Below are 19,765 nucleotides of genomic sequence, written 5' to 3' on the forward strand. Positions count from 1 at the left end.
ATGGTACGGGTAAACGGTCTTTCTGTTCATATTCCTCCATGATGTATTGGTAAAGACAGAGGGAAAGCTTTTGCTAAAGCGGCCCGACCAGGGCATCTTTTTTCTTGATTTGGCATTTTTAAGAAATATAAGCTCAAATTCTGATGTTCATTATATGACCAGACATCAGATTTACTGAAAGATTATTTTTAGCCGAAATTTGGAATGCAATGTTTCTGTATTCAATATTGTATTTACAGGGTTATAAAAAAGCCTTTAAAAAGGTAGTAAATATTTCTGTAATGAACTTGTCCACCTTTCAATTCTGACAGTTCCATTAACTGTTAAGAGGGGTGCTCTTCAAAAAGATACTGACTGAAAGGCGAACAGTGCAGACTATGATCAGACTGCATGGATGTGCACAGATGTGCAGGCTTATCTTGGTCTGCACTGGTTGCAAGAAAAGTGATTTACCGTGGCAACTAATCTTATGGTCATCTTATGGGATGTGCGTGCGTGCGTGCTTGCGTGTGTGCTTAGGGAGTGTTACGAATAATAAAAAGAAAAACAAGATTCAAACAACATTTACTCCCGTGGCGGGGCGGCTAAGTCAATGGTCATACGTCTGAAATAACAAACTTTAAAATATTTGAACTTGTATAATATTGAACTATGATATTTTACAATTATGTTTCAAGTGTGAAAACTCCGAACTATATACTAGTATACATAGTATACAATTGCATATGCATATTATTTTTCATTTTAGCAGTGTATTACAACGGAAAACTTGTTTATTGGTATTTCGAATAAGAAAAGGATGAAAAAATAATCATTATTAAAAAGAAATATATTTAAAGCGATTTTAAAAAATAACATATCAGTATGTTACGCAAAGTTGTCGCATTGGCGTATGTAAAAAATTTTGCATTGAAACCATTTCGCACCGGTCGCCAGTTTTACAGTTATAAAGACCTCTTTGAAAAGAAAACCCTCTCTCACGTACCAAGATTCGTTTCACGTCTGTAGTGAGCTTCTGATGAATTAGAGTGTAAAATACTAAGATTTGAATAAAGATATATCAAAAAAACACGTAAACTAAGCTATGTTGTGATTTGGGGGTAGGGGTAGCGTAATGTAATTTTACGCGAAAATGAATTCGGTGACCCCATAATTTTATTCCATAAATCGACAGAAAATAAAATTTTCATCATTATGTTAGTTTTTGTCAAATCCTATCGTTTGGGTTTTACATGAGACAAGATTAAAGCAAAAATTTTATTCGAAACTCAACGTCATATTTGTCGCTCTGACGTCACTTTAACGTAAATATCGACTTTAACGTGAAAATGATCTCCATAAACTATACACCATTTTAAAGACATTTTTAAATGAAAATGTGATGAGTAGAAAGCAAATCGATTTCTTTAGAATGAACAGAACGATTTACAAAAATCGTCTGATGGACGTGAAATCGCGGTTCGTCAAAAATGGACGTCAATTGTCGCTTTTGAAGCTCTGCAGAGAAAAAAGTTACGGAAATATCAAAAAAGTAAAATAAGCAGTCTATGAGGAATATGCTGAATTTTATATTAATCAAAATTTCGAAACGAAACCCGATAACTCCAAATTAGGCGCATTCCACCTTAATTTCTTGCACTACTTTGCTGAGAATTGAAAATATGACGGATTGATACCAGGTAATAGTTTCATCAAATTTTGATGATATATGAAAAAATAGGGCCTTTTTCAATGTATTTATCGAATACTTCTTGTATGTTCATTCATTCTTATGCCCATCTGCCGACACCCCAGTAAGAATAATGTGTCAACTGAGCTGATAAACTTGTGTACTAATGATTTAGGATAATGTGTCAGCTTAGCTGATTGACTTGTGTACTAATCATGTAGGATGTGTCAGCTGAACAGATTGATTTGTGTACTAATCATTTAAGATGAAGTTTCATCTGAGCAGATTGACTTGCGTAGTGAACAGTTAGGATGATGCTTAATTTGATCAGATCCACTCGTGTAGTGATCATTTACTTATCATTTAGGCTATAGTGTCAGTTGAGCAGACTAACTTTTGTACATAATTGGACAGATTAACTTCAGTATTAATCAGTTAGGATAACACTTCAGTTGCGCAGATTAACTTTTGAACTAATCATTTAGGATAAATATCAGACACTGTGGCCATTAAACTTAGGAGAAACTTGTCACAGGAGTGATGAATAATACCCCAACAATATGTCGCAGAACTAAGCCTGTGTCAAAGCCAAACTTGTTTGACCTTTGACCTAATGACCTCAAATCATTACGGGTCATCTGCTGGTCATGATCAACCTCCCTATTAAGTTTCATTATCCTCAGCCCAGGCGTTCTAAAGTTATTGTCCAGGAAAGGTTTAAATGTTCAGGGTCACTCTAACCTTTGACCCTTTGAGCTCAAAATCAATAGGGGTCATCTGCTGGTCATGACAATCTCCCTATGTAAGTTTCATGATCCTGGGCCCATGAGTTCTGAAGTTATTGTCTAAAAGCTGTTTAAATGTTCTGGGTGACTGTGACCTTGACCTGTGACCTACTGATCTCAGAATAATAAGAAGTCATAGGCTGGTCATGACCAACATCCCTATGAATTTTCATGATCCTAGTCCCAAGCGTTCTCAAGTTATCATGCGGAAACCATTTAACTGTTTCATGTCATTGTAACCTTGACCTTTGACCTACTGAACTCAAACTCCAACTTTACCTGTATTTTATCATGTTGAACCTATGTACAAAAATTTATGATCCTGGACCTAAATGTCTCAAGTTATCATCCTGAAACCGTTTAACTGTTCAGGGTCACTACTAACCTCAAAGTTGAACTTGACATGTATTTTTAGCTCACCTGAGCAAGAAGTACTCAAGGTGAGCTTTTGTGATCGCCCTGTGTTGTTGTCCATCGACAGTTGGCCGTCGTCAACAATTTGACTGTTAATTCTCTAGAGGTCACAATTTTTGCCCAATATGAATGAAACTTTGTTAAAAAGTTACCCTCAATAAAATCTTGGACGAGTTTGATATTGGGTCATCAAGCATCAAAAACTAGGTCACCAGGTCAAAACAAATAAAAAGCTTGTTAACACTCAAGAGGTCCCAATTTTGGCTCAGTCTTAATGAAACTTGGTCAGAATGTTACCCTCAATAAAATCTTGGATGAGTTCGATATTGGGTCATCTGGGGTAAAAAAACTAGGTCATCAGGTCAATTCAAAGGAAAAGCTTTTTAACACTCTAGAAAACAAAATTCTGGCCTAATTTTAATGAAATTTTATCAGAATGTTACCCTCAATAAAATCTTGGATGAGTTCGATATTGGACCATTCTAGGGTCAGAAACTAGGCCACCAAGTCAAATAAAAGGAAAAGCTTGTTAACACTATCGAGGCCACATTTATGACTGTATGTTCATGAAACTTTGTCAGAATGTTAATCCTGATGATCTCAAGGTCCAGTTTGAATCTGGGTCATGTAGGATCAAAAGGTAGGTCACCAGGTAAATCAAAGGAAAAGCTAGTTAACACTGTAGAGACTATTTTTATGATCATATCTTAATGAAACTTGGTCAGAATGTTAATCTTGATGATCTGTAGGTCATGTTCAAATCTGGGACAGGTGGGGGTCAAAAACTAGGTCACTGGGTCAAATCAAAGAAAAAGCTAGTTAACACTTTAGAGGCCACATTAATGACAATTTCATTAATAATCTATAGGTCATGTTCAAACATTGGTCAGGTGGGTTCAAAAACTAGGTCACCAGGTAAAACCAAAGGAAAAGCTAGTTAACACTTTAGAGGCCACATTTATGACCATAACTTAATGAAACTTTGTCAGAATGTTAATCTTGATGATCTTTAGGTCAATATGTCAGGTGAGAGATACAGGGCCTTCATGGCTCTCTTGTTATTCCTGTGTACCAAAAATTATTTAAATTTGTCTAGCCTTTGATGAGTTATTGTCTAGAAACCATGAAAACCAACAGACCTAAGACAGACAGAAAGACCGACAGACCGACAGAAAGACTGACCGACAAGCTCACTTTACCCCAAACTTCATTTTGTGGGTGTATACTAAATGAAAATCAAACCTTTGCCAGGTTAGTTACTCATTACACCCTGTGATACTATTGATATTTGAACATTACAAAGTGTGCTTTCGTTCAATTGTAGGGGATTAACCAGAGTTACCCGACCTTCAAATGGGTGGCAATGCTGGTAGAGTTATTTATAGCAGTTAGTATTACAGTGTCATATCTTACAATAGGAGCAGTGCTCCACCATACATGTAAGTATTTTTAAACAGTTATTAGTTCTGTATTGTGATTTAAGGTCAGTAGGTCATACGTCAAGGTCACAGTGCCCTTGAGACTGAAATCAATAAATGGTGAATGCTTTGGCCGCTAGATGGTTATCCCCCACCGATGAAATTGGGAGTGGGGTATTGAAATGGCGTTGTCCATTCGTTCGTGTGTGCGTCCATCCGCAGCCATTTCTCAGTAACTAGCAGGTAGAATTTCATAAAACTTGAAATAAACATGAACCAACACACTACTATGATGCCCGTCAAGTCTTTATCTGGGTCCGCCCCTTATTTCCAGAGTTATTGCCCCTGAAATAGTCAGAAATACACATCTTTGGCTCACCTGAGCCAAAGGCTCATGGTGAGCTATTGTGACCGCTCAATGTCCGGCGTCCGTCGTGCATCGTCAGTCCGTCAACATTTCCTAAAAAAATCTTCTTCTTGAAACCCACTGGGTAGAATTACACCAAACTTCACAGGAATGATCCTTGGGTGGCCCCCTTTCAAAATTATTCAAAGAATTGAATTCCATGCAGAACTCTGGTTGCCATGGCCACCGAAAGGAAATTTTTTTAAAAATCTTCTTGTCCAAAACCACAGGGCCTAGGGCTTTGATATGTGGTGTGTAGTATCATCTAGTAGTCCTCTACCAAATTTGTTCAAATTATCCCCCTAGGGTCAAATATGGCCCCGCCCCGGGGGTCACATGGTTTATAAAGAGTTATATAGGGAAAACTTTTAAAATCTTCTTGTACAAAACCACTTGGCCTAGGGCTTTGATATTTGGTATGTAGCATCATCTAGTGGTCCTCTACCAAGATTGTTCAAATTATCCCCCTAGGGTCAAATATGTTCCCGCCCCGGGGGTCACATGGTTTATTTAGAGTTATATAGGGAAAACTTTGAAAATCTTCTTGTACAAAACCACATGGCCTAGGGCTTTGATATTTGGTGTGTAGCATCATTTAGTGGTCCTCTACCAAGATTGTTCAAATTATCCCCCTAGGGTCAAATATGGCCACTCCCTGGGGGTCGCAAGTTTTACATAGACATATATAGGAAAAAAAGTTTAAAAATATTCTTGCTGAAACCACAACTCTTAGACCTTTGATATTTGGTTTGTAGCATTGTCTTATGGTCCTCAACCAAAATTGTTCAAATTGAACCCCTGGGGTGAAAAGAGGCCCTGCCCTGGGGGTCCCAAATTTTATATAGACTTGTATAGGAAAAAGCTTTAAAAATCTTCTTGTCAGAAACCATACGACCTAGGCTTTTGATATTTGGTTTGATGCATTGTCTAGTAGTCCTCTACCAAAGTTGTTCAAATTATGTCCCTGGGGTTAAAAGAGGCCCCGCCCTGGGGTCACTTAGTTATTGTGTGAGTTATATTGGAAAAATACTTAAAAAAACATCTGATCCTATTTCCAGGACTATTTAATTATAATTACCTGATGACTCCAAGTAATATGATGTCACTTGACTGTGACCTTGACCTACTGACCTACTTTCTTGTTTTTAAGATACAGCCTTGAAATTTTGATGACTTGCACAGTTTTGCACACAAATCGTAAAACTGAATTTCATTGAACATGAATGTGACCTACTGACTTTCTTAATATTTTATCATCAGTTTGACATTTGAAACATGTAGCTTATATTACTCAGGTGAGCGATCCAGGGTCATCATGACCCTCTTGTTTTCCGTCTGCAGTCATTTCTCAGTAAGTAGCAGGTAGAATTTCATAAAACTTGAAATAAACATGAACCATCATACTGTGATGATGCCCTTCAATATTTTTTTTGGCTTGGTCAGTTATTGCCCTTTAATTGTTTAAAAATCCACAGACCATAACAAACCAACCAATTTGTAGAATTTCATTTAACTTCTTTCATTCTTTCCCATGAACATTTATTATAAACATGTGAAGTTACCCACACCAGATTACCACCTTGCCTGGGTCACACACCCTCCCCCTCCCAACCCTGCCCCCGCCCCCCCAAAAAAAAAATCATTTCTTTCATTCCTTTTTTTCTATTTTTTTTAAAACCTTCATGAACTTTTATCAACATGCAAAGTTGTACCATTCCCCCATCTCACTCCTCCACCCAGTCATGCTTACCAACTGGATCATGCATCCCGCCTACCCCGGCCCTCTACCCCATTAAAAAAAATTCCATTAATATTTATTATCAGTGTGTGAAGTTTTATACCCCCACCTGGTCACCCTTGCTTCTCCCCGACCCCACACTTTCCCACAAAAAGAAAAAAGCATTCATTTTCTGTTAAATTGATTTTGACTAATGAAATTATTTGCTTCTTAGTAACATCCTTAACTTTTTGCTAGACATACTTTTTTTGCCATTTCTCACAACAAACCCTTTCAGCGGGGAATACCAATTCATTGATTTTGATTGTTCAATAACAGTTCATATTGTTTCAAGGGTCAGTGTGTCAAAGGTCAAGGTTGCAGTGACTGAGACTAAAGGTCAAATGATTCATATTCTTATATTAAACAGTCACAAGTTTTACATGTACTTATATAGGAAAAAGAACTTTAAAAATCTTCTTGTGTAAAACCACAAGACCTAGGCCTTTGATATTTGGTATGTAACATTGCCTTGTGGTCCTCTACCAAAAATGTTCAAATTATAACTCTGAGTTGAAAAGAGACCCTGCCCCAGGGTTGTCTCAGGTTTTACATGTACATGTACTTATTTAGGTATTTAGGAAAAAATCTTTAAAAATCTTCTTGTCTGACCATGCAAGGCATAGGCTTTAAAATTTGATATTTGGTATGTTGCATTGCCTTGTGGTCCTCTGCCAAAACTGTTCAAATTATGCCCCTGGGATGAAGAGGCCCCGTCCTGAGGGTGACTTGTTACATGAGTTATATAGGAATAAATATTTCAAATATTATCAGATCATATTTCCTGGACTGCTTATTTATAATTACCTGATGACCCCAAGTGATTAGGGGTCACTTGACTTTGACCTTGACCTACTGACCTACTTTCTTGTTTTTAAGATACAGCTTTGAAATTACTCAGTTTTGCACACTGATCTTAAAACTGACTTTCAGTGACCATGAATGTGACCTACTGACCTATTTTCAATATTTTAGCATCAGTTTGCCATTTTAAATACATGGCTGTTATTACTCGAGTTAGAAATTCAGGGTCATCATGACCTCTTGTTCATGTGAGGAAACCCTTTACCTGGCCTAAGGAAGTTCGTTGGTTCTACCTATGTGCCCTTCCAAGTTCAAAAAATGCACATAGTGACACCTGTTGTCTTCCTTCATCATCAAAGTTTGAAAGTTGCCATATGACCTATAACTGTGTTGGTGCAATGTTAACCGCAACAAAAGAAACACAGACGAATGTTATGGACAGTTTAACAAAACATGGGTATTATGCAAAAGACATTATACGATATTTTCTTTATTTCAGTAAATGGATGGGTTAATTCTTTCTGGACCAAAGATTCTATGGCAACATACAGGGATAAACTGAAATCTCCAACAAAATGTTCATGTTGTACCTCACAATGGTGAGTATACCTCACAGAAAATAGTGCCAGTAGCCATGTCATTGAAGTTGCTGACTTAAATCATTTGTACCTAAGGTAGCTGATTGGTTTAAATTGCAGACTTAAAAAACACTTGTAGCTCACAAAGAGTAAGGGTAATTCACAGAAAATAGTGTCTGAGCTAATTGGTTAATATAGCTTACTTGAAAGTGCTTGTACCTCACAATGGTGAGTATACCTCACAGAAAATAGGGCCAGTAGCTGGTTGGTTAATGTTGCTGACTTGAAAGCATTTGTACCTCACAGTGGTGTGTATGCCTCACAGAAAATAGGGTCAGTAGCTGGTTGGTTAATGTTGTTGACTTGAAAGCGTTTGTACCTCACAGTGGTGAGTATAACTCACAGAAAATAGTGCCAGTAGCTGAGTGGTCAATGTTGCTGACTTGAAAGCGTTTGTACCTCACAGTGGTGAGTATGCCTCACAGAAAATAGGGCCAGTAGCTGGTTGGTTAATGTTGCTGACTTGAAAGCATTTGTACCTCACAATGGTGAGTATACCTCACAGAAAATAGGGCCAGTAGCTGGTTGGTTAATGTTGCTGACTTGAAGGCGTTTGTACCACACTGTGGTGAGTATCCCTCACAGAAAATAGGGCCAGTAGCTTGTAGGTTAATGTTGCTGACTTGCAAGCGTTTGTACCTCACAGTGGTGAGTATGCCTCACAGAAAATAGGGCCAGTAGCTGATTGGTTAATGTTGCTGACTTGAAAGCGTTTGTACCTCACAGTGGTGAGTATGCCTCACAGAAAATAGGGCCAGTAGCTGGTTGGTTAATGTTGCTGACTTGAAAGAGCTTGTACCTCACACTGGTGAGTATGCCTCACAGAAAATAGGGCCAGTAGCTGGTTGGTTAATGTTGCTGACTTGAAAGCGTTTGTACCTCACAGTGGTGAGTATACCTCACAGAAAAAAGGGCAAGTAAATGGGTGGTAAATATTGCTGACTTGAAAGGGTTTGCATCTCACAATGGTGAGTATGTCTCACAAAAAATAAACCCAGTTGCTGAATGGTTAATGTAACTGACTTGAGCCATTTGTACCTCACAATGTTGATAATGCCTCACAAATATTGTTCCAATAGCTGAGTGCTTAAATTTGCTGAGTTAAAACCATGTGTACATTTTTGCTGCCGGTTAAAGCATTCGTCTTGTCATATTACATGTATATCATATGATAGTTTCTGGTTTATTCACATTTAGAATCAAATATAAAGAAATTCTCATAGACTTGATCCAGTCAGGCTTTGTCTGGGAAATTGTATATTCTTTTGCTTTTGAATTTCAGTATGTGCAATACAATGCTATCATTCCTGGTATTTGGTATCGTGTTCTTTATTGCAATGATGGATCCGCAGGGCTTCCTAGATATGCTAGAAAAATTTGCCTCTTTGACAATTAACCTTGAGGTTGCACTCTTCATCTTCTGGATGTTTATGAAATCAAGGAATAAGGAAAATAGGTAAGATATATAATTTCAGAATATCTTTTTTTTGTCTGAAATCATTAGCCGTCCACCTCTGATTCATGTGGAGAGGTTTGCAGTTACTTGCAGAGAGCAGGTTTGTACTGGTACAGAATACAGGAACACTGGTAAGGTTAACTGCCTGCCGATACATGACTGAAATACTGTTAAAAAACGGCGTTAAACACAAAACAAACAAATTTTATTTGGTTTTACCTTGGCAATAAAATTATGAAATAGATAAAGAACCAAACTAAGTTGCAATGATTTTTTTTTAATGTTTTTCTACACATCTAAAGCTTCCGCTTTCAGTGCCACCATTTTTGTACTCTTTGGTGTATTGCATATATGTAATCACTGGAACTAAAATTCAAACTTCAAGTAAGCCCTATTTATTTAGATATATTTGTAGCTAACTGCATCAAAATACACTGTCTGAACAGATATTTAAAATATAATTTTCTGAAAAAAAAGAGTTATTTTATCTGGAAAAAATGATTATGATCCTGTAAAAAGGCTTGAAAAAAATGGAGACAATTCTTAAAATTTCATTGTAGGTTTAAAGACTATGTACATAGTATCTCATGCAAACCATGCACTTCTTACCTCTAGGCATGAATAAATCATGCATAATTGCTGCAGTGGTTAGCAGTTTGTAGAGAAAAAATGTAAATATCAAATGCAGTTAATGCCCTAAGGAAAGTGCGACATTTTTTATGGTTAAAAGTTGTCAACAGACAAACAACTTTTAAATGGAAGTTGAAACTCGCAGAATTTCACAAGGTAAAATGTAAAATTTGTTAAGAATGCTGTTGGTGCTACCAATATATATGCATTAAAGAATGGCAAATATATCTAGCAATATGAGAAAATCAAAGGAAACAATTTCTGGACTGTTAGATGAATGACAGTGTTATCCTGTATAGCAGGTAACATACTATTAGATAGTTTAGTTTACCATTGCATTCATATTACATTGACAGGATTAGGATTTAACAAACAGTGTTTACTTAACAATTTTATTCTGTAAACAGATTGTTTCCCTTGAGTAAAGAGGGCTTAGTGTGAGTCTCTAATACCAGTATATTTTTGTTTGTTTCAGAAATTTAAAGATTCCACTTCCAATGCCACCATTCGTGTACTATTTGGTGTATATCATACCTGTATATTTTGGTTTTGCTGTGGGGTATGATATTTATAACACTATACGAGACATTGTTATAGAACAGACTGGATCCTCACAGGGCAAAGTCATTACCCAGGGAATTACTGGCATAGCCAAAAATATTACTGGAGTGGTGAAAAACTCAACAGAACATACGCTGATTAACTCAACATTGACTTCATTAATTAATACAGAATTAACAACATTGTCTACTACTTCTCTATTGCTTAATGATACAATTGCTCAAAATATTTCAAGTACAATGCCTTTATTATAGTATTTGATATGGAAATTGTTATTGTGTAAGTTTACTGTTTGATTTACTTTTTCCCAACTTTATTTCTGTTTAAAGAAAGGACAATAACATTTCTATTATATATCCTTTGAAAGATTTCATATCTTTATGTATTAGAACTTACTTAAACTTTCCAAATATCTTAAATAGATTTGATTACTTTTACAAATACGAATTTGATAAAGCACTTTCTAATATATACTTTAGTAGTATATCTATAGAAAATAACTTTTATGTATACCGTAGTTAACATTATAGCAACATTTCCATTAAAAATGGAAACAATGGTACTTGATGTACGTGTATTTATCTTGTACAATAAAAAGGAAACTGTATTGTATTAATATGAATAGGTAGATATATTGTATTAATATGAATAGGTAAACATATTGTATTTTTTCTATGTAAACTGTTGTTTGTGACTCCTATTTAAGCTAAAACTTTGTCTCTTTAGCTCTAGATAATTCGTGTCATTTTGTTCATTCATTTTGAACAGTGGATAGTAGCTGTCGTCTGACAGCTCTTGTGTAAATGAATATTGATTTGGTAAATGGGGAAAATAGTTTTTAGTCAAAAAAGCTACACAGTCACAAAGGAAAGAAATGCTCAAGACAATAATCATGTTAAGATTGTGCTTAATAGTATAGAAATGTAATTTATTCTGACACACTTCTACATTCCTTTGTTAAAGGTAATAAAATTGAGTTTTGAGGCCAGTCTGATAAACTTAAGCACCTGATTGGCTGATTTCGAACTCAGTCTTGAAATTGACCAATGACAGGACAGCATGATTAGACTGATCTCCAAACTCAGTTCTTTTAATATAGGAACCAGATCTGCAGTATTGGCTCAGGTAATGCGAAATTGCCGATTCTTGGGCATAAAATTCATATATTTTGAAGGGAATTGTGTGTCTAAAAGAATTAAATCAAATGGAGAATTAATCAATTTATCTGTACATAATTCACAGTATTTTCTTGGACCAATGCAAGCAAGAAATCCACAGAAATTATTGTTATATAGAAAATATATTACAAAATTTATTTCTTGGATATTTGGAAAACAAAGAACATATAATTTTCTATGACATTTTTACTCTCAAGGACAAGTTAGCAAAATGTTAATTTTAAAAGTGAATTAACGTTTTTTGATGGTTAACTGTAATGTTAAGTGAGGCAGATTCAGACTGAAACAGTTTACGGTCCGTTTTAAAGATTTTCAGTCGATAAGATATCTCAGAGAATTGTTGCTGTCGGCTTTTAAGTACTCCTTAAAGTTTTTTATATGTCCTCGGCATCTACTGATGCGGGAGGCATATAGTGATTGTCTTGTCCGTTCGTTCGTCCATCCGTCCGTCAGTACAGGGTTAACCAAATGGGACCGTTTCGTCTAGCATCAATACCCCTTACTAGAACGTATTGATACTAATGCAGATGTAACCTGTCACCATTCCTCATCTTCAGATATCAGCTGACCTCAGTTTGACCTTGACCTTGACCTTGACCTAAGTTTTGTCTTTAGTTGCTTTATATGGGCCATTTCTTGGTTAACCAAATGGGACCGTTTCATCTAACATCAATACCCCTTACTAGAATATCTTGATACTAATGCAGATGTAACCTGTGATCATTCCTCATCTCCAGACATCACCTGACCTCAGTTTGACCTTGACCTTATTTTGGACTTAGGTTACTTTATATGAGTCATCTCTTGGTTAACCAAATGGGACCGTTTCGTCTAGCATCAATACCCCTTACTAGAATGACTTGATACTAATGCAGATGTAACCTTTGACCATTCCTCATCTTTAGACATCACCTGACCTCGTTTTGGATGTAGGTTGCTTTGTATCGACAAGGATGCAACCGGGGGCATCAAGCGTTTATTGAACGCAGCTTCTTGTTTTCATGCTGACTTAAGCAAATTCAACATACTGACACTTTCGTGCCCAAGTAAATTTGATGTCTCATCTGGTCAAATTCATTTGTAGTTATAACTCATTATGTTGAAAACTGTATGTGTTAGCTAAATGCAGATTTGATCTTATGGTACGAATATAAGATATATCAAACGTTTCCCATTTGTGAAATATTTTCAAAATGTATATTAAACTTTTGTGGGGTGTTTGCATATACATAAATAAGAGTGGACAACACTTTCAGTGAAAACGCCTGCCCCAAATATCATTTCTATATCGAAGTTTGGTTATCTCAAAGCAATGGCTTGATCCAATGATAAGTTTATATTGTATACAGCTTACAAAATTGTTAAGTATTTGTGATGTTACATGCATTGTAACACAGTTTTCTAGTAATATATCGATTTATTTGCATAATGTAGTGGTTATATACTCATTGATTTGAAACAGGTTTCATTGTAACACACTGCATTGGAATAATGTTTTGACAATATATTATTTATTTTGGTATTGTGTATAACATAATATTCATTGTATATTTCTAGCCTCCTTACTGATGCATTTATAAGGCAGTTCTATGAATATGCAGTCCAGTAGTTTATTGATGTTGTTAAGTTATCTAAGAAACTTGTCTAACTGCAAAGAAAATGTTATTGTTTAGATGTTATTTTGTAAGAGATAAAAAGTAAAAGAACCTTTTTGTTTAGTTAGACCTGTCAGTAATAAAACAATGACCAAAATCTACACCTGAGAAAAGAAACACAGGTCTTTATTAAAGGGGAATATTATGCGCATTTTCAAGTGAAAATCCAGCCGAAATATGTTTGTGTAAAAAGGGTGGAGGAAATTAATATTAGCTTTTAACAAAATAATAACTTTCCAAATATGACTTTTCTTATTTTGACTGGGACAGTCATTTTAGCTCACCTGAGCACGAAGTGCTCAAAGTGCTCAAAGGTAAGCTTTTGTGATCGCCCTGTGTCCGTCGTTCGTCGTCCGTCCGTCCGTTCGTCATCGTCAACAATTTGACTGTTAACATGTTAACACTCTAGAGGTCACAATTTTCGCCCAATCTTAATGAAACTTTGTCAGAATGTTACTCTCAGTAAAATAGTGGATGAGTTTGATATTGTGTCATCTGGGTCAAAAACTAGGTCACCAGGTCATATCAAAGGAAAAGTTTGTTAACACTCTAAGAGGCCACATTTTTGGCCCAATCTTAATGAAACTTGGTCAGAATGTTACCCTTGATAAAATCTTGGACAAGTTTGATATTGAGTTATCAGTGTTAAAAAGCTAGGTCACCGGGTCAGATCAAAGGAAAATCTTGTTAACTCTCTAGAGGTCACAATTTTCGAGAAATCCTAATGAAACCGGGTCAGAATGTTACCCTCAATAACATCTTGGACAAGTGTGATATCGGGTTATCTGGGTTTAAAAACAAGGTCACCACGTCAAATCAAAGGAAAAGCATGTAAACACTCTAGAGGTCACCGTTTTGGCCCAATTTTAATGAAACTTGGTCAGAATGTTACCCTCAAAACAAAATCTTGGACGAGTTTGATATTGAATCATCTGAGGTCAAAAACTAGGTCACCAGGTAAAATGAAAGGAAAAGCTTGTTACACTGTAGAGGCCACATATATGACCATATCGTAATGAAACTTAGTCAGAATGTTAATCTTGATGATTAATAGGTCACGTTTAAATCTGACTAAGGTGAGGTAAAAACCTAGGTCACTAGGTCAGATCAAGGGAAAAGCTTGTTACCACTCTAGAGGCCACGTTATAATTGTATCTTCATGAAACTTTGTCAAAATGTTAATCTTGATGATCTTTAGGTCAAGTTTGAATCTGGGTCATATGGGGTCAAAAACTAGGTCACAGGGTCAAATCAAATGAAAAGCTTGTTAACACTTCAGAGGCCACATGTATGACCATATCCTCATGAAACTTGGTTAGAATGTTAATCTTGATTATCTTTAGGTTAAGTTCGAATCTTGGTAATGTGGCATTAAAAACTAGGTCACTCTGTCAAATCAAAGGGAAAGCTTGTTAATACACCAGAGGCCACATTTATGACTACATCTTCATGATACTTGGTCAGAATGTTAATCTTGATAATCTTTAGGTCAGGTTCGGATCAGGGTCATGTGAGGTCAAAAACTGGGTCACCGGGTCAAATCAAAGGAAAAGCTTGTTAACTCTCTAGAGGCCACATTCATGACCATATCTTAATGAAATTTGGTCAGAATGTTAATCTTGACGATCTTTAGGTCAATTGGTTAAATGAGCGATACAGGGCCTTCATGGCCCTCTTATTTTGTAAAGTCAAACTGCATGCAGGAGTTCAACTCCAGAAATATCTAGCTATAGATTGCACAGAAAATTAAAGAAAAGAACTATTATTTTATCAGTCTGATTTCTTTATTTCTAAAGCATCAACTCCAAATACTTATGCCCGCATTATTGTTAATTTAACACATTTAGATACATAGCAACCAAAAATAGCTTTCATAAAACATTCACTAGATGTACATAATGCCACTTTAACATGTGGTCCTCCGATTCAGGTTAATTTCGACAATTTATGGTTACACAAGTAAAAAAGAAAATAGTGGCCATAGTTAGCAGATATGATAGTAACGACCTTTATATTTAGCTATTTTTTGTACAGATTTAAATGTATAAAGATAACTCTTACTAATTTTTACCATTATTTTTACAGACCAAACAGGATATGGATTGCAATACTTCTTTAAAAACATTTTATTTTGAATATATTTTTATATACATATTTTGCAGCTACATGTATATTCAACCTTTAAATTTGTTCTCGTACATTTCGTGTATTATTTCTATATTTTTCTTTAAGACAAAATATTTGATCATGTATTTTATGGTCAGACTGAGTCCACGAAGCGCCAAACATTATGAAATTATTTATGCTACGAGATTCATTTACTGTGATAATGATAGAATTATAAGATAGATTTCTATGGAATATTGTTAATACATCCACCTTTACCTATACAGTGTGTGTTTTGGTACACTTATATAACTAATTACTCAATCATGTTATATAAAATGCAAATACAAACGTATGTTATTGTGTTTAAATACCAGTTTAGGTTGTGCTTGCATTTCTTGCAAAACAAAGGTATTGCATTATTTATACTGTATCACTTACTCACTTTTTACCAGTGAGAAAATCTAGAAGAAGAGGAAGAAAATAAATGATTTAACAATTGCATCATTCATTGATGATTCCGGTCCAAGTATATCTAACATTGCCATCAATGATCCAGTTCTTTGGGTTTTATTAAAATCATGCTGCTATTGGTTATATTGCAAACAAACGAAACATATATTTTTAGCTCACCTGAGCCGAGGGCTCCTGGTGAGCTATAAGGATCGATGAATATCTGTCGTCTGTTCATATTTAGTTTTTTTCAACTCTAGCAGTCACAATTTTGAAGCAATCTTAATCAAACTTGGTCAAAATGTTTTGACCACAACACCTCTTATGAGTTTGATTGTGAATTAGGTCACATCAGCATGTCAAGGTTATGTGCCTTTGATTGAAAAAATTTGCGATATTTCACTTTGTTTATACCCTAGCATCTTCATTGAAGTTTTCATCACCAAGTCCTAGTAATATTTGTGTGTAATGTGTATGACTTTAAGGTTATGGATGAGTTAGATTATCAGCAAATCGAGCTGGACAAGAGTTATATGCCATTGATTGGTAATGTTTTCCATATTTTATCTTGTTTACACACTATCACCTTCTTTTCTTCACCAACCGTAATCATATTTACATAGAATACCTTAGATAGGATAGAATATGGGCAAAGATAGGACGAGAGTGAGTTCAGTTTTGAACACAATGACACAAGTAGGACCAGAGTTATGGGCCTTTGACTTTGCAAAATTCCTATCCCTAACCTTTTACTTTAGACACAGTTGTGACTTAATCTAAATGAAACTTGGTCAGAATGTTTGTCTTAATGATTTGTAGGTCAGAGTCGAAACAGGGTCATGTGTGATCAAAAACTAAGTCGATAGAACACTCTAGTGGCCACAGTTGTTACTCTCAATATTTAGGAACTTTCTCCAGGTCAAGTTTGAATCTTGATTGTTGGTTAAAAAGCTATGTCATCCAGTCAAATCAAATGAAAATATCTTGAACACTATAGAGGCCACAGTTTTAATTCAATTTTTACGGATCTTGATCAGAATGATTTATTTCATGATCATTAGAACAAGTTCCAAACTGGGTCTCTGCTTGTGAACACTCTAGAAACTACAACTGTTTATAAAAACTTAGTCAGAATGTTTGTCTTGATGATTTCTAGGACAAGTTTGAAACTGGGTTATGTTGGTTTAAAAATTAGGTCACTAGCTAGATCAAAGGAAAAACTTTTTAACACTTTAGAATCCACAGCTTAAGTTTGAAACTCGTTAGAATTGGTCCAAATATTTGTCTTGATGACATCCAGGTCAAATTGGAATCTGGATTTGTTAGGGTTAAAAGCTATGCCAACTAGTCAAATCAAAGGAAAAGCTTGTAATCTAGAGGCCACATATATGACCTTCTGATGAAAGTCAGAATGTTAATCTTGATGATCTTTATGCCAGGTTCAACCTTTCAAACCTGGGTTATGTGGCGTCATTAACTAAGGCCACTACGCTAGATTAAAGGAAAATCTTGTAATTACTCTTGACTAGAGACGACACTTAAGTTTCAAGTATGAAACTCATGAGAAGTAGTTACTGTCAGAATGTTTATTTTGATGAAATTTAGGTCAAGTTTAGATATGGATTATCTGAGATCAGAAACTAGGTCACTAGGTCAAGTCAAAGAAAAATTGTATATTTGCTATAGTGGCTGCATTTTTGACTGGATATTCGTGGAATTTCTTCAGAATGATTTTCATGATGCAATCTATGTGAAGTTTAAATCTACATCGTCTCGGGTCAAAAACTAGGTAATGTGTTAAAATCAAAGAAAAAAATGTGTATGCAATGGTGGCTGCATTTTTTCATTTGATGTGCAAGTTGGTCAGCATGTTTGTCTGCACGAAATCTCGAAAGAGCTTCTACATGGTCACATAAGGTAAACCACTAGGTCACAAAGTCAAATCAAAGAATAAGCTTGTTTACATTCTATGTGCCACTTTTTTTTACTCTATGCTCATAAAATTTGGTCAGAATGTTTGTTGTCATGAAGTATTGGATGATTTTATATCTGGATCATTTCGGCGTCCAATTTTCTCGAAACTAGGTACGAATGTTTGTTGTGCTTCCCATGAGTGCTGGAAGCATATAGAGTTGTCTTGTCCGTCCGTCCGAAGTTCGTGACTCGCCAAGTATTTAATATAAATTGATGAAACCTTGCATGAGTCTTTATCATTGTATGGAATTGCGCACCTGCTACTTTTCGTCTGGCTCCGCCACCTATTTTTAGAGTTATTGCCCCTGAAATAGTCAAAATTGCACATTTTCACATTTTGACACGCCTAGCTCAGAAAATATTTGATACAGATTCATGAAACCTTGCATTAGTCTCAATCATGATATGGACTTGCGCACATCATATTTTTCATCTGGGTCCGCCCCCTTTTTAGCTCACCTGTCACATAGTGACAAGGTGAGCTTTTGTGATCACCCTTCGTCCGTCGTCAGTCCGTCCGTGCGTCCGTCCGTCAACAATTTCGTGTCTGCGCGATAGTGGTTTCATTTATGATTTTATTTTAACCAAACTTGCACACAACTTGTATCACCGTAAGATCACGGTTCCTTTCTTGAACTGGCCAGATCCCTTAATGGGTTCCAGAGTTATGGCCCCTGAAAGGGCCAAAATTAGCTATTTTGACCTTGTCTGCACAATAGCAGCTTCATTTATGATTTTATTTTAACCAAACTTACACAAAACTTGTATCACCATAAGATCTTGGTTCTTTTCTTGAACTGGCGAGATTCCTGTATGGGTTCCAGAGTGATGGCCCCTGAAAGGGCCAGAATTAGCTATTTTGACCTTGTCTGCACAATAGCAGCTTCATTTATGATTTGATTTTAACCAGACTTGCACACAACTTGTATCACCACAAGATCTTACTTCCTTTCTTCAACTGGCCAGATTCCATCATGGGTTCTAGAGTTATGGCCCCTTAAAGGTCCAAAATTGGCTATTTTGGCTTTTGCAGCCATATAGAGACTTCGTTTATGGTTTTATTTGATACAAACTTCCAAAATGTCTTCAACAACAATAAATCTTGGATTCCATGACAAATCAGATCCAGTCATAGGTTCCAGAGTTATTTTATATCTGATTACCTCCCTTGATTGTAATCAAAATCGATTTATGTCAGTAAGTACTTACAGGACTTATTTGAAATTTCATTATTGTTATTAGTTGGACTGAGACAATCAGGGTAGATAACTATGGACTGATTTTATATCAAATTACCTCCCTTTATTTCAAATTAAAATTGTTATATCTCCATAACTAATGAAGATACTGATCTGAAATTTCATTTATGTCAACAGATTTATTTGGCAGATCCTTCTTTTGTCCACTTACAATATTTATTACTTCCCTTTTACGTTACTATAAATAGCTTATTTTTAGTAACTTTTTTATTATTGGCCGTAGGGAAAACACGAGACCAGTGTTCTGTGGTACAACATGGATGGTTTCTCCAATTTTTAGGTATATTTTAACATATCTATACCTTGTAAGAGTTTTTTTTTCTTTTTGGTTAAATTTCTTCCCTTTGTTGTTCCTGTCCTTTGGACTTAGATATTTTTTCTGAGGACCTTCTTGTCCTCAAGTGCAGTGATAACAGGTGAGCGATATAGGGCCATCATGGCCCTCTTGTTCTAGAGTTATGGCCCCTTAAATAGTCACAAATGCACATTTTCACCTTGTGACGCGCCTAACTCAAAACGTATTTGAGATAGATTGATTAAAAAAAATAGAGATAAGTGGAAACTTCACAGGTCGCTCAACAC

The 19,765-nt window shown here is 35.7% G+C and overlaps 1 protein-coding gene across 1 annotated transcript; it reads left to right on the forward strand.

The window, feature by feature from the left end:
• On the forward strand, window positions 1–11,056 carry LOC123556145 (uncharacterized). The gene is made up of 5 exons (XM_053548911.1): window positions 1–9; window positions 4,193–4,307; window positions 7,773–7,872; window positions 9,194–9,367; window positions 10,473–11,056. The coding sequence occupies exons 1-5, from the start codon at window positions 1–3 to the stop codon at window positions 10,810–10,812; spliced, it is 738 nt and encodes a 245-aa protein (XP_053404886.1). The 3' UTR covers window positions 10,813–11,056.
• The last annotated feature ends 8,709 nt before the right edge of the window (window positions 11,057–19,765 follow it).

Source organism: Mercenaria mercenaria, chromosome 7 (assembly GCF_021730395.1).
Source record: "Mercenaria mercenaria strain notata chromosome 7, MADL_Memer_1, whole genome shotgun sequence".
Classification (NCBI taxonomy): Eukaryota; Metazoa; Mollusca; class Bivalvia; order Venerida; family Veneridae; genus Mercenaria; species Mercenaria mercenaria.

Excerpts from the sequence above, each read along its gene's own strand:
- LOC123556145 (XM_053548911.1), top strand. Across the intron at positions 7,873-9,193 it reads TCATGTTGTACCTCACAATG|TATGTGCAATACAATGCTAT; the intron begins GTGAGTATACCT and ends TTTGAATTTCAG. Across the intron at positions 9,368-10,472 it reads TCAAGGAATAAGGAAAATAG|AAATTTAAAGATTCCACTTC; the intron begins GTAAGATATATA and ends TGTTTGTTTCAG.